The 27,974-nt window shown below is 36.1% G+C and overlaps 1 protein-coding gene across 3 annotated transcripts in view; it reads right to left on the bottom strand.

Annotated features, from left to right (window-relative positions):
- Positions 1 to 551: 551 nt before the first annotated feature.
- Positions 552 to 27,974, bottom strand: part of HGF (hepatocyte growth factor) — a 57,539-nt gene continuing 30,116 nt past the window's right edge. For 2 of the 3 annotated variants that reach the window (XM_056341325.1, XM_056341324.1), the window contains exons 8-18: positions 18,524 to 18,698; positions 16,415 to 16,542; positions 14,772 to 14,874; positions 12,669 to 12,808; positions 10,537 to 10,575; positions 9,967 to 10,063; positions 7,181 to 7,255; positions 6,446 to 6,592; positions 5,623 to 5,729; positions 3,596 to 3,741; positions 552 to 1,402 (exon numbers count right to left, since the gene is read on the bottom strand). In XM_056341325.1, the coding sequence (XP_056197300.1) occupies positions 1,232 to 1,402; positions 3,596 to 3,741; positions 5,623 to 5,729; positions 6,446 to 6,592; positions 7,181 to 7,255; positions 9,967 to 10,063; positions 10,537 to 10,575; positions 12,669 to 12,808; positions 14,772 to 14,874; positions 16,415 to 16,542; positions 18,524 to 18,698 (1,328 nt within the window). In that variant the 3' untranslated portion in view covers positions 552 to 1,231. Of the gene's footprint in view, positions 1,403 to 3,595; positions 3,742 to 5,558; positions 5,730 to 6,445; positions 6,593 to 7,180; positions 7,256 to 9,966; positions 10,064 to 10,536; positions 10,576 to 12,668; positions 12,809 to 14,771; positions 14,875 to 16,414; positions 16,543 to 18,523; positions 18,699 to 27,974 lie in introns of those variants that run through there. The other variant, XM_056341326.1, reaches the window with a different exon arrangement.

Below are 27,974 nucleotides of genomic sequence, written 5' to 3' on the forward strand. Positions count from 1 at the left end.
TCAACATAAAGGAAAAATGATGGTTCTAAATACAAGAAACACAAGCTATTAAACTATTGGTGATGTTTTCCATATTGCATACAAGATCATATAAATCTTTGCAATAATTTTACTACCCTGAAAGGAATTATACAAAAGATATAATTTTGTCTAAATCTAGGTAAGGTTTTATCAAAGATCTGAAGTCTCTGAAAGACTATTAATGTATAACTTACTTTTCCCAGTATTAAGTCTCTCAGCCAGGCGCCAGATTCACCTATTCTTTTTCCTGCTGTAAATACAGAGTTTCATGAAATAACTAGAACCAACTGAACTTTGAACACTTCTCTTTTGAGAAAGATTTGGACATATTTGATTGAAATTTCTTTTAAATGCCAAAGTCTGACAGGAACTCATTAGGATTAATTTTTCAAACTGCATGAAATACTCTCTTCAGCATTATAAATTCACAGATATTTCTGGATCTAACTTCAAACAAATGATTGATAGTTTGCTAACCAACCCACTTCTGTGTCTCTTCCCTCATCCGAAAGGGTTTTTGAGATATCCGAAAGGGTTTTTGAGATATCCGTTAGGGGACCACATATATCCTGAAGGAATCAAGTACAGAACTAGTATATAAGCACTGTGTAAAAGGTATTGATATTGAATTTGATGAGAAATCTGCTTATGACAGACTTGTCAGAGTCCATCAATAATTAAAATATTAATTTCTAAAGAGATTATTTTAAATGAAATATTGAAATCTTTGACCTCTATAAGGGGGGGAAGAGAACTATAATCACATGTGCTGTCCTTAACAGATGCATATTTCTCTCAGTTGGTCTTTCATCTTATATGAAGAGAAATATATGGCTCACAGAAAGAATTAGATGTATTAAAGAAAACCGCAATTTTTTTCTCCTTCTAAGATAATCTGAAGAGCAGCATTAAGGAGGTCATATGATTTATTTCTATAAAACCATTTATCATCCAGTAATAATATCTTTGCAAAATTGTTTACCCATTCAAGTATCTTCAGGAGATATGTCACCATACTTGCATATACTGTAAGTCACTCCAACAATTATAAAACAACACTGGTAGACAAAAACACCAAAAAACACCCATAAATATTAAAAGAAATTCAACAAATGTGACTATCAAGTAGTAAAAAAACTGTTGATCTTTACATTACACATTAATTCCATGGTGTCCAAAATTTTTCTTTGAGTGGAAGTTGATGAGTTTTTCAGGGTTTTCTGTAGGTCATCATAATCTTGTGTATCCACCGGGAATAATATGAGACCCGTACAAAAATTCCAGGACGATTTCGAATGGCACATCCACGGCCAGGAACAATGACACCAACTACTATCTTGAGCCTGTTTTGTTCGCAAACCAAGGGACCCCCATAATCTCTCTAGAAAAAAATAAAGAGTGTCACTTCTCAAAATGCTTGAAGACACAGCTCCCACCTGTCTCTCACCAACTGGTTTCTTTAGTGGATGACCTAGCTTAATGAACAGGCAATAGTTATTCTTGCCATAGAACAAAACCCAACTTCCAATATGTTTTTCACAACCTGAATTTACGAGAACTAATGGCACGTTGGCCTTTGACCTTTGGTTGCTTTCCTGGCAAACTAAACCCTGCGATCCATCTTTAGATGTAATTCTAGTGATTTCACTACCAGATCTTACTCTCCTTTTTCAGCTACCTGCGAGTATAACATTTTTCAATGTGCATGTAAACCAGATGAGCTGAAAGTGTGTTGACTCATAAACATCTCTGTTATAATAACAGCCTTTGCATCAGACTGCTGACAGAGCCAGATTAATATCTCTCTGTCATTCAATCATCTTGCAAGGCCCCAGGATGAGAATCTATTGGTCACAAATAGGCAGGTGTGTGTGGGGAATCCCAATCATAATAAAGGGTAATATTTTGTAGACACAATTTTCAGACATAACTTGTTACTCTTTTTCATTATTCTGAGTGAAGGAGACATCTATGCACTAGTATATATATTTGGTGAAAATTTGGAGTATGGCCGACTCAGATCAGGGTCTTGTTTAGCACTAAAGTACATTCAGTTTAAATTAGATTGAAACAGTAATTTAGATAGATTCACACAGATTTGGCACTTGGATGTAAATGCTGGGGGTTTTACCCAGGTAAAACTTATACTGAACCTGGCAAACTGGATGTGAAACTAGACAGTAAATGTTCATATCAGATAATGAGACACTGTTTCAAAAAATAAAAGCTGACAATTAGCATTGTATTTTCTCTGGATCACCAGAGAAATAACAATGCTTGACCTTTATTTGGTTTGGGGTTTTTGTTCTGAGTGGCTGCAGATTAGTTCCCACTTGAACAATGAACTATGTCAGTACCATCAGAGCAGCTCAAAAAACACATTCAGGAGCGAAGTTTCACCTGCCAATCTGATTTTGTTTCTCTGCCTGTTCTCTGCTGAGGAAAGAAGCTTCAAAGGGGAACTCAGGGAGCAGGAAACCATGCAGTGATTAAGACTGATTGCTAATATTAATTCAGTCCATTTCTTCTTGCAGAGGAAAACAAAGTGCAGGATTCCCAGCAGACTTCCATGCAGATGTTTCATTTGTAAGCCTCAACACATCTAAGAGCTCATTTATGATTAAATATTTTATTTCAAGAAAATATTTTGCAATAACAAAATAATCCTGTGGAATATTAATAATAAATGGAAAAGGCCTCAGCCTGATGAAGACTTCATTTCCCCATGGTTAGGTAGTACTCTTGGGTAGGGAAATTTTCACTACTTGGTTAACATTGGCATAAAGAAATCATTTTTTCTACTCCAGGTATTTAATGCATAATAATGTTCACAACTATCCTCCTTCTAGACATCACCCCATCTCATCAGGTAGATTTTCCATACAAAAAATTATATCTTCCTGTAATAAATGATTTACAGAATTTCTCCTCAGATATCTTTTCTCCACCGTCAAAATTAGCCCCAAGCAAAACAAATGTATGAAACTATAGTTTCATTGAAGCAGTTCTTCTGTCCTCACTAACATGTTGCTCAGGCCTGATTAGAGATATCAAATGGTTCAGCCTTCTGACTAACACTGAACCTCAGTATGTTTTTGGATCTTTCTCTTTCCTTCATAACTTTATCAACTCTGTCGAGCAGTCTTTTTTGTATTTTGCATGCAAATTTTCACCTAAGTAGTTAAATTTGCTCCAGCCTTTGCTTTCTACTCAAAATAAACTGCTGTTGTTAGCACACAGTCCACTTTAACCCTTATCATACAGAACAAAAATTTGTCCCACTCTAGCAAAATGTTTAGTCTTATGAATATATTTAACATTCATGTAAATCCCTTACTGGTGTGGTGGTATGGTGAAACTGAACTGGAGCAAAGGAACCTCTTCCTGCATTCTGGAAGAAAATAGATCACTAGAAACACAAATTGTTTTCCAATGCAAAAGACTAAAATATTTTATTATGTACATCTTCAATGCAAAGAGAATAATTATAAAAAACTCTATTATTTATTTTTTCTGGGAAAGAAATAGACAGGCTGATGGCTCCTAAGAATGAACTAAGAACTGTAATATTTACCTCACAAGGTCCAGCACCAATGGTTTCAGCCACAGCACAGATTTCTGACTCATTCACAGTGATCTTCCCTTTGAGATATTGGTTGCATTTCTCATTTCCCAAAATAAACAGGTTTGCTACCCGGAGAAGGCCATCATAGTTCATTACTAGGATTGAAAAGTGAACGAAAACATTATTTTGCTTTAGGGGAATAAAAATAATTGAAGATACAGTCTGGATAAACTTATGGCACTTCAGTTGTTGCACTTTCTCTCCAATACTCACATTTTTGTCCATCCTCACTGTTACCATGCATTTGCCTTTTGGATTTCTTATATTTGCTACAAATGAGATTTTCAAGAAATTTGTTTGGTGTGCATGTCTGTTCAGTTCTCCGACAAGATCTGGAGAAGTTTTTTGTATTAGAAGAAGGGGGTAGGGAACTGGATTTACTCTACAGTTCACCACCAGCTTGCCCTGTTACACCACAGAAATTGGAAAAGTGAGCCTGGGAATATTGTTACTCCCATTAGCAGAGCAAGGATTTTGCTCCCTGCCTTAAACATGAGTTAATGTGCAACAGTGCCTGCCATGGCCTAGGGAAGGACGTGTGACTTGAAAAACACTGTAGCAGAGCAGAGTTTTTCTCATTCTGTGCTGGCTCAGCTACACTGAATGACTTTGTGCCTGCAAGGGCAGACCCACAGCCTTGTGCAATCTCCATTCATCAGTGTGAAGGTCAGGAAGCAGGAGCCCTGTGGAGCTTACTCTTGTTCTACACGTCGAAGACAAGTCTGTACAAGCAGCAAAGATAAATAAAGGGCCTGGATCTGCCTGTTCCCTGTCCAGCCATCAAAAGAACATGCCAGGCTTGCCCTTCACTGGCTTATTATCCTATTTTCTTGAAAAAAATGGATGTAACACTTCTTCCTTCCCTGACCAGGACGCTGTGAGCATTATAAGTAGTACATAAAATATAGTACAAAGTCCTTGGGTGACAGATTTTAAATACGTACTGTATTACATAACTCCACCACATTGGAAATTCCTTATCAGTTCTCTTAAGCTAAGCTTTCCTCTGATACTGCACCATGTTCCAGCCCAACTTCCCTGTCCCCTAGACAGCCATCGCCCCCCCGGAGGGTGGCTAATATGGCCATGCTGGGAACATCAAAGGCAGTCATCTGGGACAGGGCTGGTACAGATTATTTGCCACTCACAAAGAAATGCAGAGTAATGGTTACAAGGAAGAGAGCCTCAGAATTACAGTTTAGTTTCTGCTCTGCTTCCAGGGCAGTGTGAGTATGTTGCTGCTGCTTACTCAGGGTCTGTGGCAAAATGACATTTGAGCATAGTAATTATTGGAGTAATTATTGTCAACTGGCAGCTATTAACTTTATCATCAACACATAATTAGCCAGATACAGTATTTACCAGACTAAATAAATGTCTGTTCTCCCACATACTTTTATTTACTTCACACAAAAACTGTGTTTAGCAAACATTAGTAAGGTTGTAAAGTCAAGTACTCAAAAGTTAGGAAATGCCAGACATAGGGCTGCCTCTGCATCCTTAGTTCACCACATTTGTGTCTGTTAATTATGTCTTTGATTACATGATTCCATATTAGTTTTTCCACAGAGCAGCCTACTTTGGAATACAGAAAGAGACAGCTCAAGTAGATGGATCGGAATTTTTTTCAAAACGGGGTTAGAACTCTACAAACCATTTCTGCCATACTTTTTAAACATGTAGAACAATATTTTTCTCTAGTTCATTCTTTGTAATGCTTGAATCATTTTGTCTATCACTGGAACAAACAAACAAACAAACAAAAAAAGATGCACTAGCAGAAAATATTTCATATTAAATGATCTTAGATAAAATGCTCAAAGATTTACAAAATTAGAAAAAAATTTGAAACCGTATTTCATAACAAAAAGTGTTGGACAACCGTGGCATCAGGCAATACCAGCAGCCTCACCTATAATGACAAGAGGAAGTAAGCTGTCAACGTATTCATTTAGTTTTTAAAAATAGTTTCTTACATCCAGTGTATCCCCATCCATAAACACTGCAGCTGGTCTTCTCTGGAATGGTACATCCAGAAATGGGCAATCGGATTATTTCTACAAAATTTGTCAATATGGCAGGTCTGAAAAGAGAAAACAAATAATAGATGTAGTGGATTTTACTTAACATTCTAAAATGTATCTTAAAAATGACGTTAAGTCTATTATAGACCACAGCAATTAGAAACTGTGCCAATTTTTTCCTTTTTTTTCCATCTTTGAAGAATATGACGGATTTTTCTACCTTTTTTTTTTTTTTGCTACAGCTGTTAACTGTCAAAAGATTTCTTGAAATGCTGTCACCGCTTTTATGCTCTTTAATTGGGTTTTCATCTTAGAAATAAGTAATGATGGCATTTCATTTGAATATATAGTTTTGCTAATATGGAGAAAGTTTGAAAGCTCATATATACACAAGGATCTCAGTTACAATCTGATGCTTATTCTATAAATTAAAACAATATACTTGTCAATGTGGGTTAGTTGGTTGGTTGTTTTTTAAAAACACAAACCCAACACTAAAAAAAAAAACAACAACTCCCAACAAACCTAAATTCGGTAATCAGGAAAAAAAAAAACGTAGGCACAATTTTTTTCAGAAGTAACGTCTCTTTTCTTAGGAAAGAAGATGAACTTGAATTTCTGCATATATCAAGTAAAAGTTCTTTCAATTCAAAGTTTACCCCATGGAGACATCATCTGCAGTATCAGACATAGTAGAGAACTCAATTTGCAAAACTTACTCAGGAAGAGTCTCATTCGTCACTTGAAAGTTCTGAAATTCATAATATCTACTAACCTGCTAAGTTTCAGTAAGACCAAATCTGACCCTGTGGGGCCATATACCAACTGGGAGATATTCAGAATTTGTCTGTGCTTTTCCTCTCCCTTTCCTTTGATATTGTGGACTCCAAGCCAGGCTTTGTAGTCTTTCAAATCTTTGTACCTAAATGAGGCAAAGTTGGTTAGGATTTTACTGAGTGTATAATAAAATAACTCAAAAACCTCTGCTTAATATGAATATGCTAGAAGATCTTAACTAATACTCCACCAGAAATGGGATTATGCTGCCAACTGCTATTCCAAAATCAACATGCTCAGTTGTAAGTTTTTGGTCCGAAGCCACTACACAATTTTATCTTTAACTGTTACTAAAATCTATTTTTTTTCCTAATAGTATACAAACAATTAAATCCTTAAACAGTATGAACCTTTGAACTTTTTGAGAGTTGTCCAAGTTTTCTATTTTATTCTGTCCAGTTAAGCAGAAGCATGCGATTATTTTTATAAAGAGTCAGTTGTCTAACCATCACACTTGGAAAATATACTTCTATGTAAAAATAGCCAGAGGACTTTGAGATTGACAACAATGCTAACAGAAAATATCAAGGTCCCACAGGACTTTTATATCAGAAAAACAATGTTAAAGCCAAACAGGAGGGAAAACTGCTACATTTAAGTTAAAGAATTATTGTGTTGATAAGTTCCTGAAAATAGATGTATTTCAATATTGCAAAACTACAGGCTACTGTACCGAGAAGGGAAACACTGCCTCGCTGTTAGAACCCATTCTTCCTTTATCAAAGTACCTCCACAGATATGCTTATTCCTGGGTGGGGGGGGAAAGAAAAATAAGGAAAAAACATTTAAAAAAAATATAATAGTATTAGTCTTTATGTAGTCAAAAAGTTTAAAGAGTACTTTCGCTCCCCATGTATTTTTGCTAGTGAAAAGTGGCTGACTGACAGCCTGTGAAAACATGTCTCTGTCCCTTTGCTCTACAGTTTCAACGCTTATAGTAACACAAGTTTGCAGAGATTTACTCCAATGTATAAAAACTAGGAGGAAAGAGAAATTCAGTTATTCTGTTCATTTAGTGGTTGCAAAGCTGAATTTGTAACAAGACGCCTAATTAAAAAAAAAAAAAAAAAGGCAAGCTAATTCTTTGTAATAGGAACATTCAAGCAAGTCCCCAAACTGACACCAGATGTAAACAACATTTGGTCATTATTCATGTAGGTATTAGTCAGAGCATTGACCTCAAGGTGGAGAGTTCCTATTTGATTACAAACCTTATGAGATTTCTATCCCCACATACTTCAATTGGAAACAATCTGCAATGTATGACATCCTACATGTGATTATAGAAAACCTGAAGCATAATATATCAAGTAAAATTAAAGCAATTAAGCATGACAGTTCTTTCAAAAATAAAGATGTCTGTGGAATGCAGATTAATTAGTTTCCTTCTTTGTGCCTCCAAAATCACATTTATTTTCTGCAGCTCTTTGGAAAGTGAATCAGAATTGTCAGCAATTTGGGAAAAGCTTAAAATCTCACAATTTATAAATTCAAATCACACAAATGTTGAAAGCTTTGCAAAGAACTGCTGGAAGGAGCCCAGACTCTATATGGAGTTCAAAGACAGCAGAATAACACAGATGCTTGCCTCTTTTTTTTTTTTTTTTTTTTTAATTGTATTTTGATTGAGGAACAAAACATCTGAGCCAAAAGGCTAGGTTCTTCTTAAAATATAGATTGTGCCCAGTTTTATTATAAAAATGTCACAATCAGGAGTACAAATGTGTTCTTCTATGTTATGTTTACATCACTAATTATCAAAAGGAATTTACAAGATTGCATCATCTGCTTTAGAAGATCGGCTAGTACACATAGGAAGATTAAGCTTCTTACTTAAATGTGGGACAAATCCAGAGCTGATTCCATGAAATAGATGAAATTCACCCAAATATGTTTAAATATACCTGATAACAGAATCTGGATCAGATATGTAAGAAAATATGTCATTGATTAATTTAAAATTTAGAGGTGGGCCTTGGTTGCCAAATATGAGGACAAGTTTCTAAGTATCACTCAGCCTTTACCATTCAGACATGGCAATTTCATTTTGAGGTGTACAGTTAGTTTTTCGTAGAAAGTCCTGAAGTTATAAAGATACTTTTTTCAGACAACATTCTGTTTGCTTCCTTGGTAACAACACCAAACAAAACTACATTTTTATGCCCACATGGAATGTTTAAAAATATATTTTGCGGCTGGAGTATTCCAGGAATCCCGTTTTTGTAAAAGAATCTGAACTTATTTAAGCACTCATCTACTTAATGGAATTTTGTTGCACAGCACAAAATAAAGGTTCAACTACCTTAACATTAGCTATTTAACTTTTTAGGCACCCAGACTGGATGCACCTTACCTGTCTAAAAGTTCCTCAAATATCACGGCTGCTTTAAAAACAGTGCAAAGATCAACTTTTCCAGAGAGTGATTCAGCCCATGTCTCTGGTCGTTTAGTCTAGGAACAGAGTGATGTGCCTCTAGAAATGTCTTTCTGGACTATCTACTACACTTCCAGAAAGGTCTAGTTCTGATTGGATCAGATCTTATGAAATGCAAAGATTACCAGAGATGGGAAGGGCCTCTCAAATTTCTCTAACAATAAAGCAATGTAGGAAATAGGGGGTTTACCTTTTCCTTTACTCCATTTTTTCATTTAAAACCTATTTTGCAACATGGTTTAAGAAGAAATGACAAATTGTAAGCTAATGGAAATGAGCTGTACTTCAGTCTGTACCAGCAGACAAAAAAGACGTGGGTTTGGGGTTTTTTCCATGATAGAAGACGCAAGCGATGTATCTCCTGTTATACATTAATGATTCACACTTCCAGCTGATGAGTTATGAACCAGAGTAATGAATGCAGGAAACAGTAATTCCGTGTTCTGGCTTTTACACAGTAGCAAAGTAAGATCTACCATAACGTAATACACATTTCCAGCTGTATATGTTAGGGTCTTGTTTTACAGAATGAAAAAGATTTCCTTATAGATACTGCTTAGTTTTTTAATACAGAATAAATTTTAATTGCATGCAATGATATAACAAGACAGCTAAATTTGACATGGGTATAAATTCTGAAGCCAACACTTCACAACTAAATGCACTGCTGTTAAAGTGAAAATATTGATATGAAACTTTTTTTTTTTTTTTTTTGGTAACAGTCTCTAAAATAAACAGTTGAATGCTGGATGCTAAGCCAATCTTATGAAAAGGTCTGCAGTAGCTAATCAAAAGTGCAGAATTCTATGAATGCTTTACAAGCCCATAAGTTTTTGATAATGAAATATATTTAACTGATGGAGCGAATTCTATGAAATTGCCTGATGTTACAGGAATGCCGGTGTTCTGCTTTCACATAATTTAACTGCAATTTAGAAGTATTCTCATTATGGTCAATATTTTCTACAGTTGCAAAACAAGTATCCTAATAGATGTTTTTTCTTTCTAATCAAACTGATATTTACCTGTATGTCAAACTAACCACCCATCCTTCGTTAGTTTGTGTTGGGATTCCATTTACAACTCTCAAATGTTTTGTTGAGGCACAAGGAATGACAGTATCTGAAAGCAGGTCCAGAGATCACATTTTACTAAAAACAGCGGTAGGAAACCTGTACAGTTGCACATAAGGACCACAAGAAGGTCAAAATTTATTACAGATTAACTTTCCTGCACTAATGAAATATATTTCTAGAGCATCAAAACTACTTCAGTGAACCCGGATGAGTCTATATAAATATTCATAGAGAATATAAAAGATATATATTTAAATAGATTTTTCAGAGATTTACATAGCTATAATATACATTGAAAATCATTATAATTCACCACTGGCAGACAAGACAGTGAGAATAGATAAAAAGAGTATAGTAAAGCTATTCTACATTTTCCTATTGTAAAAATATTTTTTCCCAAGCTGTATATTTTTTTTGTATCTTTAACTAATCTTTCTTTTGTTTCTCAGTTGGAAAGAAATGGGTAGTCTGAAAAGATAGAATACATGCACTGCAGAGTACATCTGCAAAATTACTTACCATCCAAGCTGGTTGTAGTAGGAGTTGTATCACCTTCACCTAGGCAGACACATGAAATAGCCATAATACAAAATTAAAATGCATCTAAAAATTGAATGGAGTAAAGATAAACAGCAAATGGCATATTGTTAATTTTAATAGTTCTTAAAGTTTTAAACTTCAATGATTTCTTTAAGTCTGCAGAAGCACAGTTCGGTAAGGATTAACAAGAAGGCAGAATCTCATTCCAATAGAATGAAGTAAGAATTAAACATTTTGCAACAGTAGTTTCAAGCATTTTTTTTTTCCTTGTCTCAATCCTGAATACATTAGGCTATCTATCATGTTCAATTTAAATGTTCAAATAAGCAAATGCTGAAAAATTAAGTTGTGACTTTTCTATAAGCTTTCAGGAAATGTAGAAGTTGTGATTAAATCCAAGTCAGATTTAATGAAAATTTCTTATTTCCCTAAAATGTTTGAATCTTCAAAAGTCCTTTTGTATTGCTGTCAGCAAAAACTTATACTTATCAAAACCTGTCCCCCAAAATTTGGTTTGGTTCTTCCCTCTAGTCCAACTCAAAATACAGTTACAACAAAGTTGCTTAAACTTGGTTCTACATTTTTGCCATTAGTGAGGTCTGCAGAGTGACCCAGCATTATGAACTGGATGTACAGGTATAGCTACTGAGAATTTGCACAGGCAAAATTTAAAAAATCTCATCCAAGTAGATTTCCATCATCAAGCAATAAACAAATATACACATATAAAAAGATATACAGTTATATGCACAGTTAAATTTCCATGTGTATGTATACACATATACATTATGTGTATTTGTACTTATGCATGTGTGTGTGCGTGTATATATATATATACATATGCACACAGAGATAGATTCATATAAGCATTGCAGTTTGAGGAGACCAGTTAAAGGCAGGAGGTAAGTACACTTGGGAACTGCCAGCATTTTTTCTGTACCGGTTGAGCTGGCTATCAGTACCTGAGTGAGATGCTAGTAGTTTAATACTAGTCCATTCAAATTACAATTGTAAAACAGACATATTCCAGCTCTGGAGTTTGATTTCAGAAATCATAACACTGACCATTGCCATATACCCTACAAATATTTCCTTAGGAATTCATAGATCCAGTTAAACTTAGAGTGAGTGAATAAAACTTATGTTTCTTCAGCCGTCGGTCTTTATCTACACTGACACAACTAACCTTTTGCACAGTTTGTTTACTCTTCACATAGATGCCAAAATATCACCTGAGACTTCAAATATCACCTCTTAGAGGTACTACAGTTCAGACTGTGAGAAAATGCAGCAGATTGCTGCTAAGAATGAATGTAACATTATCCCTAACCTCTAGAGATCACAGACATATGTTCAAAAGGTTGATTTACCATTTAAATGTTCTCCCAGTGTATTCAGCACAGCAATTTAGAAATAAGAATTGAAGAGAAAAAATTTGAACATAAATGTGAATTGCACATTTTTCGGCATAAATCTATTTTTTTCCACTGAATGATGGTTTATTACTGAATTCCCTAGGATTTTTAATTCTGTTTATTTAAGCTATTTAGATTTTAACATGCAACTTTGGAGATGTGATGTTTCTAATTATTGCCAGGAGTTAAATCATCCCATAAACATCAGAGAGCTGAATCTAATCTATATAGCACATATACACTTCAACATATATATAGTGCGTTACCCCAACTTTACAAACACAGATCACACAAAGAGACTATGAAGCTTTTAGTACAGAAGATACCTGTCCCTGTGTTTCTTGAGGCCACAGACAGCACTCTGACCACTAGAAAATTCTTTGTCTCTGTCCAGCCCTCTTTCAATTGCTAGATCTGATGGAAAATGTTTGCTTATCTATTATAGCCCTGTTATGCTCCTGCTGCATAAATAAGCCTTGAAATCTCCAAGCTGGTCAAGGAAAAAGGACCCCTTGTTCATATATTGCACAAGCACCTTCAGTCCATTCCTTCTCAATCACGCACAATTGATTCTTGATAGAATTATACATTTTCTGCTGCCACAAGTGACAACAGAAAGGTGTGCATACACATCTGACACCATGGCTTCACTGGGACTGCACAGTTGACAACGCCTGAGGCATACCAAGTACTCACATCGAGAAATAGGACAGTAATCCCAGGGAACGAGAGGATCATCTGTGTAACACCAGGGACCATGAAAATCATCATCTGGATTGCGGCAATAGTTTTTCTTCAGTTTACTAACATCTGGTTCTCTGAATATTTGTATATGCCTACAGGGAAAAAAAATTCAAAGTGCTGAAAAGCTTTATACTATAGCCTAAATTTTCAAAGGTTAAATGTTGCATTGCTCCATATTGTAGTATTAGTTGATTGAGAAGCCTACAGGTCAGGGTTTAGGGCTGGTTGAAATCAAAGAGAAGATGAGACCCAAATATTTGCTGGATCTGGGTCCAACTTTCCTCCAGTTAGTATTTTAAGCACTGTGTCCACTGGACATCTGGGAGGTTTCTAGATCTCCCACTGGAGCTAAAATCCCTGGATACCCTCAGGCGGGATCATTACACTGATTAGAAGAATGTCTGTGCTGCCCTCAGTAAATCTGCAGGCCTCGCTGGGAGCCTAGGTACCTGCTCCCAGCAGATTAACAGCACAAGGGAGCACTGAATCTGCAAAGAAAGCTGAATCTTCAGCAAAGACAAACACAAGAAAGTTAACAAAGCTGAGCAGCAGGCAGAGAGAAGGATGAATGGCTCAGATAAACTGCAGCGATAGGTCAACTAAGTTGCAAACCTACACAAGGAAAGGTGAAATTTTGGGGTGCATATCTGAAGCAGGGAAAGTTGTTTATTTCTGGCTTGTCAGACAGAAGCACACAGGCTTCCTAAATTACAGCTGCGCTGCTCTTTTAGTTCATAACCAACCATGCGTGCTGCTTCTAGCACACCCATAACCAAAGTAACTGCTAGAGTGAGACGGATAGCTTCCCAAAGAAGTTCCCAGATGGAAGATTTGTGGGAGTAAGAGAAGGAAGGCTGGTCTATGCTGATTATAAGAATGCAATTTCATCAAGCATCCAATAGGTTTAAACTGTCTCATTTGTGGCGATCTGAAGACTTATTGGAGTGCTCAAAAGTCATGATCTTAAACTTCTGCCTCCCTCACGTGGACAGCACACTGGAACATATATGCTGCCTCCGACCCTGTGTGGGGAAAAACGTATAGTCCAGTTGGTGAGTTCAGACAGTGCTGCTGAAGTCTTTCGCAACACAGCTTTCCCAAGGCTGACTTACCGACTTACACACCTTCACCTGACTGGCCATCAAGTCAGCAACAGGAATCAGGGACAGCAAAATTCAGAGGGCAATGGCTGGTATGTTGGGCACTATGACTGTGGTGATCACGAGCACTAACTCAACAAGTACTAAAAGTAATATAGACATAGTCACATCAACTTCAGAAACTAAAGGAAAACAAAGGGAAAACTGTTTCCATCTGCACCACTAACATGTAATATTTCATACCTGTTAAAATTTTTGATGAATCTCTATGTGCAGTACCTGGAAGTCATTGTTCTTCTCACTCCTGAGATTTATTGATCTACTGTTCTGAACCAGCAGAGGCAACACTGAGGATCCAGGTGTGACTGGAAAAGTCTTGGAATCTCACAATTTTTTTTTTGTATATGCTGCTGATTTTACTTTAAAAAATAATGTGACTTGCCGTTTCCACCACTTGAATATGAAGCCAAAGTAATGACAGACAACAGAAATTCCAAGTTGTTTTAATGGCATTTAATGTCAGTGTCATTAGATTGTAGACTCAAGGTTCAATATCAGACTTGAAACCTGACCTTAGGTGATTTCAAGTCCACCCTCCTGCTTGAATCAGCATGAACTGTGAGATCATATTGATGAGACACCCATATCCTACTTGATTCCCATTATCCTCTCATAGAACAAAACTTCAAGGACAAAGATGGGGTAAACCCAGCCAGTAAACTAAACACTAAAAAACATCCCAAAGACTGCAATTAGTGGTTAGCCTGACAAAGACATGTTGTGTAATATATTTAAACACTAAGAGAAAAAAAGAAAAAAAAAATAGAAGATACTAAAAGCTCCAGGGCATAAGGGGCTATTTTAGAATCACTGGAAAAGAAAAAGAGATGCCATCTGGAGGCAGTATTTATTCAGGACTCGCTGAACCATCTCTTTCTGTTTCATATGTACACACCTACGTAAGTCTTCAATATTCTTGTCCCATGTGGAGCAAGTTAGCCCAAATCTTGTCTTGGATAGATTCCCCATGTAACTCTTGCCATTGCCACGATAACAATCTGAATAAAGAATGTTGAGACAAAAAGAAGTAGAGGGTGATTGTGCAACACTGAAAAGAAAACTCTTCCTTTCCATCAGTAATCAAAATCATTAAAGACAAGTATTATATTTAGCAAACACTATACCATATAAATCAGACAACTGTACAAATAAGAAAGGAAATGGGTAAAAGTTGCCAAATTTAGATACATATCTCCTGCCTGAGGCCTTCATTCTCAACACAGTAGCATTTTAAATTTTGTCTTACTTAGATAAACTGGGAAAATTCCTTTCATAAATAGTTAATTCATGGATAATTTGGAAGGGCCACACAGAATATTCTAGAAGTTTTCAGGAGCTGGTTTATACAAAACAAAGTAAAAATACCCCTTTGTTCCTCCCTCCTCAAAAACTAGGCACTCTTAGCCTGTTTGAAACAACTTACCTTTGTATAGATTCTGGATACTGGCAACAGTATATAGTTCTACACTTAAGTTCTACTTTGGCAAAATCAAAAAATCAACATGACTTTAATTTTAATGTAATTCAAAAATGTGCCTGTTTACTCCAGTAGAAGTCATGTTTTATTCATCAGCTTTTGTCACAAGCCTTTATGAGATTTTTCAAGAGGATACTTTAAAATGATCGCTACTATAAAAACTTTTTGTATAAAGCATTTTATTTCATACTAATCAGTATTTTTACTTTTTGATAATTCCTGTTTTACCAAAAAAATAGAATGAAAGTCAAAGTTTAATCCTTTCTCTGACATAACTCTTTCAAGTGCAACTCTTGAATTTAAGAGAAAATATGGCTGAAATTTAAAGATGGAGATCTTCATGTAACCTGATTAGGGTCGTAGGTCTGAGTTCTTAGCCTCAGTTGATGCTATGATTGGCATCAGTTCTCAGTATGCAATCTCCTTAGAGTAATGTGAAGAGCTCATAGGAAGAACAATGTTTGCTTGAAGACTCAGAGTGGACTTTACAGGCAGAGGTGACAGCTAGAAGATAAGAGGCTATATGGGAAGTCCCATGTGGGGGTTTTTTCAGCTCAACTCCTTTTAGACAAGGGGGTATATGGGAAAAAAAAAATAAAAAATCACTTTTGGTGGCCTCATATGTAATTTTAAAAGGACTGTGAACCAAGGAAATAATCTCAAATCACTTTTGGTGGCCTCATATGTAATTATAAAAGGACTGTGAACCAAGGAAATAATCTCAGCTCTGGAAAAATGCCTTTCAAACTAAGAAAGGTAAAACAGTGGAGCAGATCTCCAGCTAATATAAAATGGCACACAGATTCACCTTGTCTAAAAATCAGATCCAATAGCAAATCTTTGCTTCAGCTTTCCCTGCTGGAATCGAAATATGAACTGAGAAATGAATCTCATTTACACCATGATGAATCCCAAGTATGCAAATAAAGCCAAAGTGGAACTACACAGGTGTAATACAGATGTACTGAGTCCAACTTCTTCAGTTTTTAAGCCTGCCTATCTGCCATTTGGAACAGTGCAGCATTCACTTATAATCATGTTATTGCCTTTCCCTCTGTTACCTTGTTCATTTGATACATCACACTTAGGAATCTGGGAGCAATAACCAATACGGATGTTTGGGTCAGTGGTAAAACACCAGGGTGATTCAGATCCATCTGGATTTCGGCAGTAGTTCTCCCTCAAATCCCTATAAAAATAAATATGTTAGCTCACACAAGGATAACCTAAAACCATTGATGCATTCTATTGCTTTTTATTATGAATTAGCAATAATATAGGCTCCTTAAGGTCTGTATGTTACTGATCAGTGTCAAGTGCAAGGAGATTAAGAGCCAGTAAGAACACAGCATCCAGAAAAAGATAGCAATTGTACAAAAATATGGTTATGGGAATTAATTTTCAGTGGACGAATGTTTAACTGGATACAAGACATCATTTGAAGATTAACAATATTTTCAATGTAGCTTATTTTTATTCAGGATTCTCCATCAAAATTTGCATGCAAGCTCACATTGGATACACCTGCAATCCATTACAAGTGCTTTTAAACACAAAGATTACTGAAGTGTTTAAAATTCCCTGTACTTTGAATGGTTCTGCTGAGTTTAGAGAAACAGTTCTGTAGACCATCCGCAATTCATTTAAGAAACTGAACCTTGGAATACAAAAAATGTGTGTTGAAATTCTATACAGCTGTTACCTTTAAAGTAAAAGTTAGTCACAAGGGAACATCTTTAAATGTCTCTTGCAGCTTGCATGAAATAGTCAAACCTCTTAAAACCTAAGTTTTATTTTCCCATCTCCTGGCAGCTGTTGCCATGTTCTGTGCATCTCCATATTTCACTGTATTTTTCCATCTGCAGCACTTACTGATAACAGACTATTGAAGAAATGGGCCTAATACTGTAATTCTAAGTTATGTGAGTTTTGATCAGTAGTACCAGCAGTTCTGTTGATTTTACTCAAGCTATTGGCCTGAATAGCCACTATGCTCTCAAGCATCAGTGTAACCAGCCATCCTAATATTCTTAGACCCTCTACACTGCTAGGAACATTGTTAATACTGCATGAGGGCCTAATCCTGCAGCAATATTATGTAGGTACAGTACAAATTAGTTTAAGTGACAGTTTGTCTGAGAAAAAACTGTAGGATCAGGCTCAAGCAATAACTTCCAGGTAAATTCAAGGTGGTCCTGAGATTGACAGAGGAGGCTCAGGATCACTCATATTTTCCATTACAATGGTGATTGTTACATTTTCAGTAGATTTGTTACAGTGCACAGTATTTAATCAATAAACTGAAGAGTAGTGAAGGGATTAAGACAACAAACTTAACCATTTTGCTCACACAAGCTGTTGTTAAGAGAGATAATCTGAACTGAGACAAGAATATTTTATTTGCCTTGAAAGAACCATACTATTAAATTCCAGCACAAGTCCAGACTGCTATTTAGCCATCAATAAAGACATTTAGTACAAAATGGGCTTTGGGTCCATGCTGGTCAGCCAGGATTCCTCTATGCTTAGTGAAAAAAAGAACTGAAAGACTGTGGCTAAGGTAACTGCCTAAAGTAAGTACATTATTGACATCCTGAGAGTTTTTGAACTATACAGAAGGGTTAGATGACAAGTAAAAGCAGTCCTAGTCATGCAAGCACATTTATTAATGAGATAGAAAAAGGATTAAAAAGATGGAAAATAAAAGAAGTGTTGTCAAATATTAAAAATGTCAGGTATTGTCAAGGAGATTACGCTTAGGTAACATTTAGGACATATTAAATTAACGTCAGTAACCAAACTGCAAACAAGTACTTACCTTCATGAAAGAAAAACAATAGTAATGTACCAGCACTATTGGGATTCGGGTCCCAGTCTGGAAAACATCCATACACTTCACAATTGTTTAAAATGGTGAATACATGCTTGAAGAAAAAGTTCATAAAAAACCCTACAGTTTCACACAGGTTCATCTAGAACTAATGCTTTAAGATCTGAAGAACTGATTTTCCCATGTTCAAATGGTCTCCAGCATCAGCAAGTAGGACGAAGGTACCAGGTTGCAGAGCAGGAACTGGGATCCTACAGTCTACTTAGGCAGCATGAATTTCTAAACATTTGAAAACTAAGCTCTTTTCCCACTGCAGTGATATCTGCATGTCTCTACTCACTTGCACTTGAAGTTCTCTGGAGTAATGTTGTGCTGGTGAGGAAACTGGGAGTCCCACCTCTGGCACTGGATTCCACTCCATATGGTGTTGACCGTGCCACGGTACCCCTCACCCTGTCCTTGAATGCATGTTGTCATCTCAGCTGCCACCTCCGTGCTGTTCATGACACTTTCATCTGCAGACCCAGAGAAAAAGTGCTGTTTCATTTTCTTAAGACTGAGCCTGGATAGGATTTCAGGTTCGAACTCTATATTGCAGTTCAAATCGTGGAGTTCTTTGGTGAAATTGCCAATCTGATGTCTTTTACAGAATACTTTTCTCCTCTTCACATTTACATCCATGAAATCAAAAGAGGTGTTAGACCTCATGCTAGTTTATCCACCTGCAGACAAAGAATCTGCAACATTTAAGAGCTTTTGTTTAGTGAGACACCTGGCCTATGCTATACCATCGGAGGTCAGGAGACACTCTTGGTTACTTTTTCCAGTTCAGCAAATATTTTCTCATTTGCTTAGCTTAACAAAACTGAGTGACCACCCATGTGCACACTGGTAAACATGTTCATACATGTTTGCAGGATTAAAATACTATTGGTTTTCTCCAAAGAATTCCCAGAATATTTTCACAGGAAAAAAGATGCAGATAAAAAAAAAAAAAAAAAAAAAAAAAAGGGGGGGGGGGGGAGATAAATCCTATTATAATGTGCTAAATCCTCCTTGAAGTTTCTCTTTTTATGCCTCATATAGTTAGAGGGGTGAAAAAACCAAGCCAGCTTTTGGAAATCAAAGATCAGTATTCTCTACAGAGAAACAAATGTTTTAAAGACTAACAAATTCATCAGACTCAAGATCTTTTACAGATGTTGATATACTCTGCATTCACCCTGGTGTGGGCCGTCTTGAACTAAATTCAGAAAAACAGTGGTTTTTTAAATGACTCAGTCACATAACTTGAAAGTCTTTTTGTATTTCTTAGGCAATTTTCATAATTGCAAATTAATGGCACAGATATTGCATCAGATATATACAAAGTAGTACAAAACTAAAGACACTGCAGTAAGAACAACACTTCTACAATGTCCCCAAAAACTCCCAAGGTAATATTTTTGTAAGTAACTGCCCATCTGATTGTAATTGCTATTGCTCACAACACTAATTTTATTAATTGCCTTAAAAGTATTAATTGCTAGCAATAAGTATGTCAATAAAGTTTCTAAATTAGTATTCCTCAAATTGTCCAGTGATTAGAACAGTATTTGTGTGTTACTCATAATACAGTTCATCCCTGGTAACTTAAGCCAGTTCTATGAACTTGCAGAGAATATGGATCTTAAGGAAACCAAATGTCATAACAGATGGGTTTGGATGATTTGCTGTCTAATCTTCTACATTACAGATCACTTGCCTGTCAGATGATAACATCAAGTTGTACAGCTGAATTATACATTCAAGCATTAGAACAGACTGCCCAGAGAGGTGGTGGAATCACCATCCCTTGAAGTACTTAAAAAATGTGTAGATGTGGTGCTTAGGAACACAGTTTAGTGATTGCTTTGGCAGTCCTCGGTTAATGGTTGGACTTGATGATCTTAAAGGTCTTTTCCAACCTACAAGATTCTATGATTCTCTGATTTTATGATTTCTCCATGCTAGAGCAAAATTCCCTTTCTCTCTTCATCTGGTTGATGTTCTTACATCAGAGTTTCACAGGCAAATTAATTTCCTGTCCTTCCTTCCCAAGGTACTTTGTCTGCAAAGGTTGTCCTGTTCCAATGGGATTGTGAGTTCCAAGCTCATTCCAGCGCCAAAAGGACATGACAATGCAAATATCATGAACAGGCTTCTTCAGGCTGACAAATACACCCTTTCTAGTGGATTCATCAAGTGGGCTTGCAAACTAGTAACTATATTTTTAATCATTATTGCTCACTTTTAAAATAAATTGGACAACAAAAGGACAAATTCATACCTCTAATAAAAATACATAGCTGCATATTTCAGTTTTCCATCATAACTATTACATGAAAACAAATTGGAATTACATTCTAAAACAGCTCCTAAGCTGGAGCTATTAGGACTGAATATTGATGTGTCACATTCAAATACATATTAGTGTTTTTAAAAAATAAATGCAATGCTTTTATTAAACATGAAAGAGATGTGGTCTATAATTTGGAAAAAAAGAACAGCTACCTGTCATGACAAATTTCAGCATACATATGCCATCTTGGCTGCATAATATTTCCTAAGTAAATCAATAAATCACAACTATATAACTCTAGCAAAAAGTCTTCTTAAACAATAGTAATAATGCATAAAAATTCAAGTGAATACAAGCCATTACAAAGACTATACACAAGAAGTTATTGTTTCAACTGTAATGAACTGTACAGCACATCTACTCTGTGCTCAGTCATACTAGGGAAAATGTAATCAGGATGTAAATCATGTGTATTATGTATCACATTCCTGAAATGAAATAACTAATGCATTGATTGATTGAAGCAAGGCCATAAAGTCATTTTGTAGAGCATTCCTTCTTATACACCCATAGACACACAGCTCATCACTAAACTTTACACTATGTGTCTAGACAGTGACCTCTATCTGTAGATCAGATTTTACAACAATTTGTCAGTATCAAAATATTCTATTTAAAGGAACCTGACAGACTGAACTTTCACATTGTCATGAATATTTGCACAGCCAAGCCACTACTGGAACGGCTTATATTATAACAGCTAAGAGAGAAATGATTTCAAAATGTGCAATGTATGATGGATTATCTGCTACTACTACTTTGTGGCAGGTCTCAGTAAGAATCCTAGTGATGAAGAGGATCATTCAAATATTTTTATTTGATTTAATAAAGCAATTCTATCATTCCAGAAGCCCACAGAACCCTGCTCAAACTCTTCTTGCTATCACCTGCATTTCCTACTAATGTCTACTTTTCAAACACAAAAAACAAGACTCCAAAATAGTTTTTAAACTTAATTCTGAAATTTATTTCTGAAATTCTGAGGGCTTGTACTTCAGAAACAACATTTCTTATTCTGGCTCTTCAGCCTCACAGAAAGCCCAAAAATTATCAAGAGGCTCAAGAAATCCTTCATTCAGTCGGTGATTTACACAGACAGGCATGATGGGAACAGTCTCCCTGTTTATGTTAATGAAAGGTGGACTGGGTGCGCACAGGGACATGCAAGAGCCTGAGGAGCAGTACCCGTCTCACCAGGCATTACAGAGGTGCTCTGCAGACTCTAAGGCTGTTGCCAAACTTTAAGAAGTACCCAGGTTGTTCAAGCTTACAACTTATATAGTCATCTCCATTCAGTGTTTTTTTCTTTAGGCTAATTGCTCTTGTCACCCACATAGTCAATTATCTAAAGTTTAATAACTCTGAGTATGAACATCGGATGTGCAGAGCACTGGTGAAAGAGCCCTGAGACAAGACTCATCAGTTCTCTTATAAGGTGCAAACAAGATCAAGCTAACAATCAGTAAGGCTGAATTCCCATCCTTATCCTAGCAATTCCTCTCAAATATAAATTAAAACCTGCAACTCCAAAGGCTTCATCCAGTGAGAAAGACTTTACGAATTAAGTTAGAAGATTAATCTAAATTCAATAAGCAATACTCACTATGCAGGCGAGTACTTTAATTCCATCCTAGAAGTACCCTTTTTGTTGTTGTTCCAGTTCAGATTTTATAGCTCTGAACTGAGATAAAGAATATTAATTATTAATTAAATGTTGCTCATTATTACTGTATGAAGTTAATGTGAACAGAAGAATTTGCTAATTTTTTAGCAGCATTTTGTTACTTTTGAATTTTGTTGCAATTTTTATTATTATTTTATTATTATTCTGGATGACAAATTAACCATGAAATTCAGACAGCTACTTAAGGATTTCCTGTTAGTAGTATCTCCACCTTCACATGCTCACTCTGAAATCCCCAACCAAAGTGCAATAATGCAAAGTTTCCATCTTTTCCATAAACCCCTCCTTATTTTGATACTTTAAATATTTAAACTTATTAATAAGGGCCAGCTCACGTATTCATAGATGCTTAAGTACAGGGATGAAACACTATCCAGAACTTCATCTGTAAAGCCACAGATAGTCTTCTCTGTTCTGGTTCTCACAGTAATGCCAGCATGAAGGAATCAGCAGGGGCCCTGAGTCATTCAACAGCTGAAGTAATCAGTTAGAGTACTAACTTTAGTATTCTAAAAGTGAAGTTTTTAAACCAAACAACCCAGAAGAAAATCCTGCACAAATTTTAGGTCAATGGTGGAACTCTTACTGACATAAAAGAAGGTAGGTATTTGCTGAAGTATTCTGTTCCTTCATAGTAATTCTATGTATTTTTGGAAAAAGACATAGTTGGAAAAGAAGCAGAGTCCTAAATTACCTCATCAGGAAAATTCCCACTTTTGCTTACATTGTTGCAATGTCTTTCATGGAGTGTCAGTCAAAAAAAAAAAAAAAAAAAAGAAAAAAGAAAATGTGCCCTGATTTGTAACAAAATATTTTTTAAAGTAGCTTTTAAACATGCCTAACTATGTAAAGAAAGTGTTCTAAACACAGCAAAGTCCTCATTAAACATGATCCACGTAATTCTGCAAATATCAGTAAGAAACTTGAAAGATGTTACGGGGAGAAGCTGCTTATTCTCAGTTACACTGTCTCCAGACGTCCCTACCTCAAGCAATACCATCTACAGTTCTGGGCAGTATGATAGTGGCAGTTCTTTTCTTTCCATGTTTCCTTCAACGTACTGTCTCACAGTACATGACACATGGAGGGAAAAAAATCTCATTAATTTCTAGTGTTTCAGGGGGTGTGGTTGCGTGTCCATAAAAATATATGAGAAAGTGAAGAAATAAATTAGACCCAAGCTCAAGAATCACAGAACTGAGGAACTCACTGTCACCTAAAACCTGCACAATCAAGTCCATCTGTCCTTGAGCACAGAGAGATCTTTCCAGGTTATTCCAGTATCCACAACTAGACTTTAAATCTGAACAAATTTAAGTTTAAAACCATTTACAAGAATCTGGATCTCTTCAGGTTCAGCGTTCTTAAATCTTACTTTCAAAACTATCACAGAAATGATGAAAGGGATCTATGAAAGATTCCGTTTTGAGGAAACGCATATTAGGCCCTTACATATCCAGTGACTGCTGGACCCCCATGTGAAGTGAGGTGTAAGGTAACACTTTCATTAACTACTAAATATCAGTCTGTTTTCACTGCCTCCTTTCTATAAACAATTTTATCCTACATAAATGTTAAGCTTAAACTGAGTGGCACGTGTTTGTTTACATACTATGATTCAACAAGTAACTCTTTAATCAGAACTTCACATTCAAATGGACAGTTGAAATCTCTGCTTCCAACAAATGAGTAATCTAATATTGACTTCCCAACAGTCCTAGATTCTCAATTTTGCTATTTCATTACTTGCTCTTTCCCATCAAACCCAAATCCTTATTGAACTCTCTCAGGGCTTTCCAGGCTGCAGTCGCTGCTGCCTGTAGCCTATGAGTACTGACAGCAAGGGCTAAATCCATGGTAAAATCAACTGGGTTGGCTGGAAATCAGGTAGGCAGCAACCAAACACTGTCCCTACCATAGTAATTCCATATAGCTCTGCAGCTCTCAAATGATTGACATATGTCGCTTCATTTCTGGCCCTCAGCAGTTCTCTCATAGCCCTATAGCTCATCCACAGAAATGCAGCTATCCTTTTTCTTTTTTTCTTTTTTTTTTTTTAAAAAAAAAAAAAAAAAAAAGAGTATTAGTTCTCAACTCCTGTCTTCTCTGTAGTCCATGTCCTCATTCATGCCAAAGTAAGTAATTTTCTTTTTTTATATACTTGCTGTCACTGCTTCCATTTCTTCATTTCATCCTACACTTCTTTTTTTGCTGTTATAGTTGTCCTTTTATCCTCTCTTCTAACTAAAAATTGTCTCAAGCCAAAACCACAGACACATATGTGAGCAACTTCAAACCAATCCTGAGGTCCCTGAAGTCTTAATCCAGATCCAATTTTTGCAGCTTGAGCCATCTCTAATCCCTAATTGCTCCTGTCATCTCTTTCTCACAGCCCTGGCTGTAAGCCACAATGTTTTATGCTGCTTTCTGTGCTTGGAAATAAAGTTACAATGCCCTCCTGTCTCTTCAGTCTTAAAAACATATTTATTTTCTGAATGCTTCCTTCCACTGACTTTTTCACCGAAAATTTTGTATATGAGCTGTTGTCAGCATTTTGGCTATAGAGCATACTAGCACTCATGACATGTAGCAAAAGCCACAAGCAGCATGCTGCCTTGTGGTCACTCCCCCAAAGAGAGGACACCTACGTTTTTGTATATAGTCCAAGGACTTGGATTTGCAAAGCATTTTTTCTAATTAGTATTTCTTGTAAAATATATAAACAGTCCTCAGCATAGGAATTAAAAACCTGTGTGAGAATCCAAACCACAAAGCTATAAAGACATATAACTCATGATGTTCTCTTTTTAGTGAGATTGCACACAGCCACAGCTTCAGAAAATGGAGCAGCCATTGAAACCCAGAATGGCCCAGTGTTTTGGGATCCCTGCTAGGAGGTGGGGAAACCATTTTTTCTACATGCCTCAAGAAAAACAGAAAACTGAAAACAGGGCTTTGATATTTTGAGTTGGTATTCTGGTCACCAAGCTGGTGATACAACAGTACTATCAGCAATAAACTCCTTCTCTGGGTTATAAAGGAAAGCACTAAGAAGCATCACATCCATCCTATGTAGAGGGCAGTACCATACCTATGCTAAACATCCTTTGAAAATATCTGCCGGATTAAGCACTTTCAAGATCACTATTTTTGTATTCTTCTTCACATAGATTGCTTTAATAATTTCCAAAGATCTACAGTTTTCTGCAGTGAAAATACAGTTTTGCATCTGAAATTTCCACTGCTCTTAATATACCTGAAGATGAAAAAAAGAATTTGTAGTCAATTCAGTCAATGTTTACCTAGAAATGAGACAAAAGGCTCTCTCATCACAACATTAAAATCATTACATTGTGGACTGGTTTTTTTGAACTTCATTTGGATGATTACTTTTCCTTCAGGAGTCTAATTGTGACTTGGGTAGACAAAGGTGACATTACAGTAGTCTACAGATCTCCCATCCAACTATTTTGTAAAGCTTAGGCCAGACTGTAGATACTGAAAGTTGCATGGACTGTAGAGCCTACGTGACCAACAAAGCCAGATGTGAATCCTCAGAACACTGACACATCAGCTCAGGAAATGCCAAAGGATAAAGGTTTATAAAAGTTGCATTTGTGAAAGTCAGCTGTAACTCTGTAACTTTGGAAATAATAAAACCACTTCTATCAGAGGAAAAGAACAGATCTAGTATGCTACATATGATTAATATATTATCTAATAATTAGATATATGCAGGAAGCACAGTTTAGTTAAAAAAAAAAAAAAAAAGCCAAACAAAAACCCAAACCAAACCAAACCCAACCACAAACCAAAACTTCAAAACAACCCCTAATTTCATGAATTGACTAAATAATTGGGAAGGTAGTAACAGAGCTAAGCAAGACTGTCTACAATGGGAAAAGACTGATCTTTCCCCAAGACCAAACATTATCAATAACTCCAGGTACAATTGCATGAATTAATACTATAGCTCACAGGCAAGACCTTCAACAGGGGTGCGACTTCACAGGTGCTTGACACAAAATAAGCAGTAGTCCTGTTGAGTTTCTTCTGTCTGGAGGATCTGATCACAGACATTGTCCAAAGTAGCAAAAAACCCTTATTTTTTACAGTGTAATAATTTTGCTAATTTTAACTACCTTATATTGGATTTATAATGACATATGATAGTGCAGAATAAGTTCAAATACTCCGCATAGGGAAGCACATTAAGAGTATTCTTACTCAGCCTTTGGATTTCAAACACTTGACTAATTGATAAGAAGTGACTGACACTCTAAGACATTATACTGGCCTAAACAAAGAACAAGGAAGGAGAGAAAACTGAACTCTTGCTGGTGGAAGCAGAAAACACAGCATAATTTGGTTTGGTAAGCATTCCAAGTGAAGATGGCGAATGCCATGCTTCCCCCTTTAGTTAGCAAATGCTCACACATAAAGGTTCATGCCAGAGCCATTCCCTCTTCTCTCTCTGCCCCCAGTACTTATATACATGCTAACTTTATAGAAAAAATACAAGATTACATTATGGAAACACTTTCTGTAAGATTCACGACTGTGTCTATTTTATCTGGTATTTAGAAGCCCAAGTAATGTTTTACATAACAACAAAAAAATACAGTGAACCCTGAAAATGAAACAGTCATTAAAAATAACTCTTTTTATGCTTATTATTTTTCTTCTCCCCCCCTTCTTTTTTTTTTTTTTTTTTTATTTTATTTAATTCTCAAGTAAACCCAGTTCCAGGAGAGCTTTATTGTTCTTTTTAATAGAATCTAGTCTTTTCTTTTATCCACTTCCCAAGAAAGACAAATGAACTTTACAATGACATAAGCCTACTGGAGTGACACTTAAAGCTAGATGAAAAGCAGAGTGTCTGATTTTGGGGATTTTTTTTAACTTTTAACATTAGTCAAAACTGAAGCAGGACAACAAAGGAAATTGTAGTTTCCAACACCGCAGATCTAACAGAAACTGACTTTCTCATGAGCTAACATGACACTGAGTTTCACTGAGCCCTTTTAGAAGCTACCCTTTGCCTCTCCTTGACAGAAAATCCAAAAATACTCTTTTCCCCTTTTCTGCCAGTTTTGCTGGGGGCTCCGCCACAGGGCTGGGGCACATGAAGCTGACAGGCTTCTACAGTATGGATTCAGTTAAAGTCATGCCTTATTTTCAGAAATTGCCTTTTTTTTTTTTTTTTTTTTTTTCAAAAGATGTTATAAGTAAAGTATTTTGAGTAAAAAGAATAAAATAATCTGCCTAGGTATTATGAGACTGCCTTTAATATCATGCTTGTGCATGGATTATTTCACGTCAGTTTACTAAGGGCAAAACATTGGACCCCAAATCTGGCAGTAAGAAGGATGGGAAATAAGTAAGATGGGAGATAAGAGAGAAGACTATCAGTTGTAAATCCCACAAGCTGTGAATGAGGCAAGCAATATCAGGGGTGCAAATCTCAGTTTCCTGATTAAAGCATGTCCTAACAAAACTTAACTCTATCATCTGCCTCAGCCCCAACATTACCGTGAGTGTCTAGAAAAATCGGTTTACTCATGTTCTCAAGGGAGGTCCAGTAGTTTTACATTTCTCATTGCCCCTGTACTGCTCATTTAAGACATTAATTATCAGTAGAACAGAACTTTCAGAGCTACCAAAACAGTTAGGAGGATATAGGCTTTGAAGATGGAACATGAAGATGGAAAATTCTGAACTAAAGCA

The sequence above is a fragment of the Falco biarmicus genome, chromosome 5 (genome assembly GCF_023638135.1).
Source record: "Falco biarmicus isolate bFalBia1 chromosome 5, bFalBia1.pri, whole genome shotgun sequence".
Taxonomy (NCBI): Eukaryota; Metazoa; Chordata; class Aves; order Falconiformes; family Falconidae; genus Falco; species Falco biarmicus.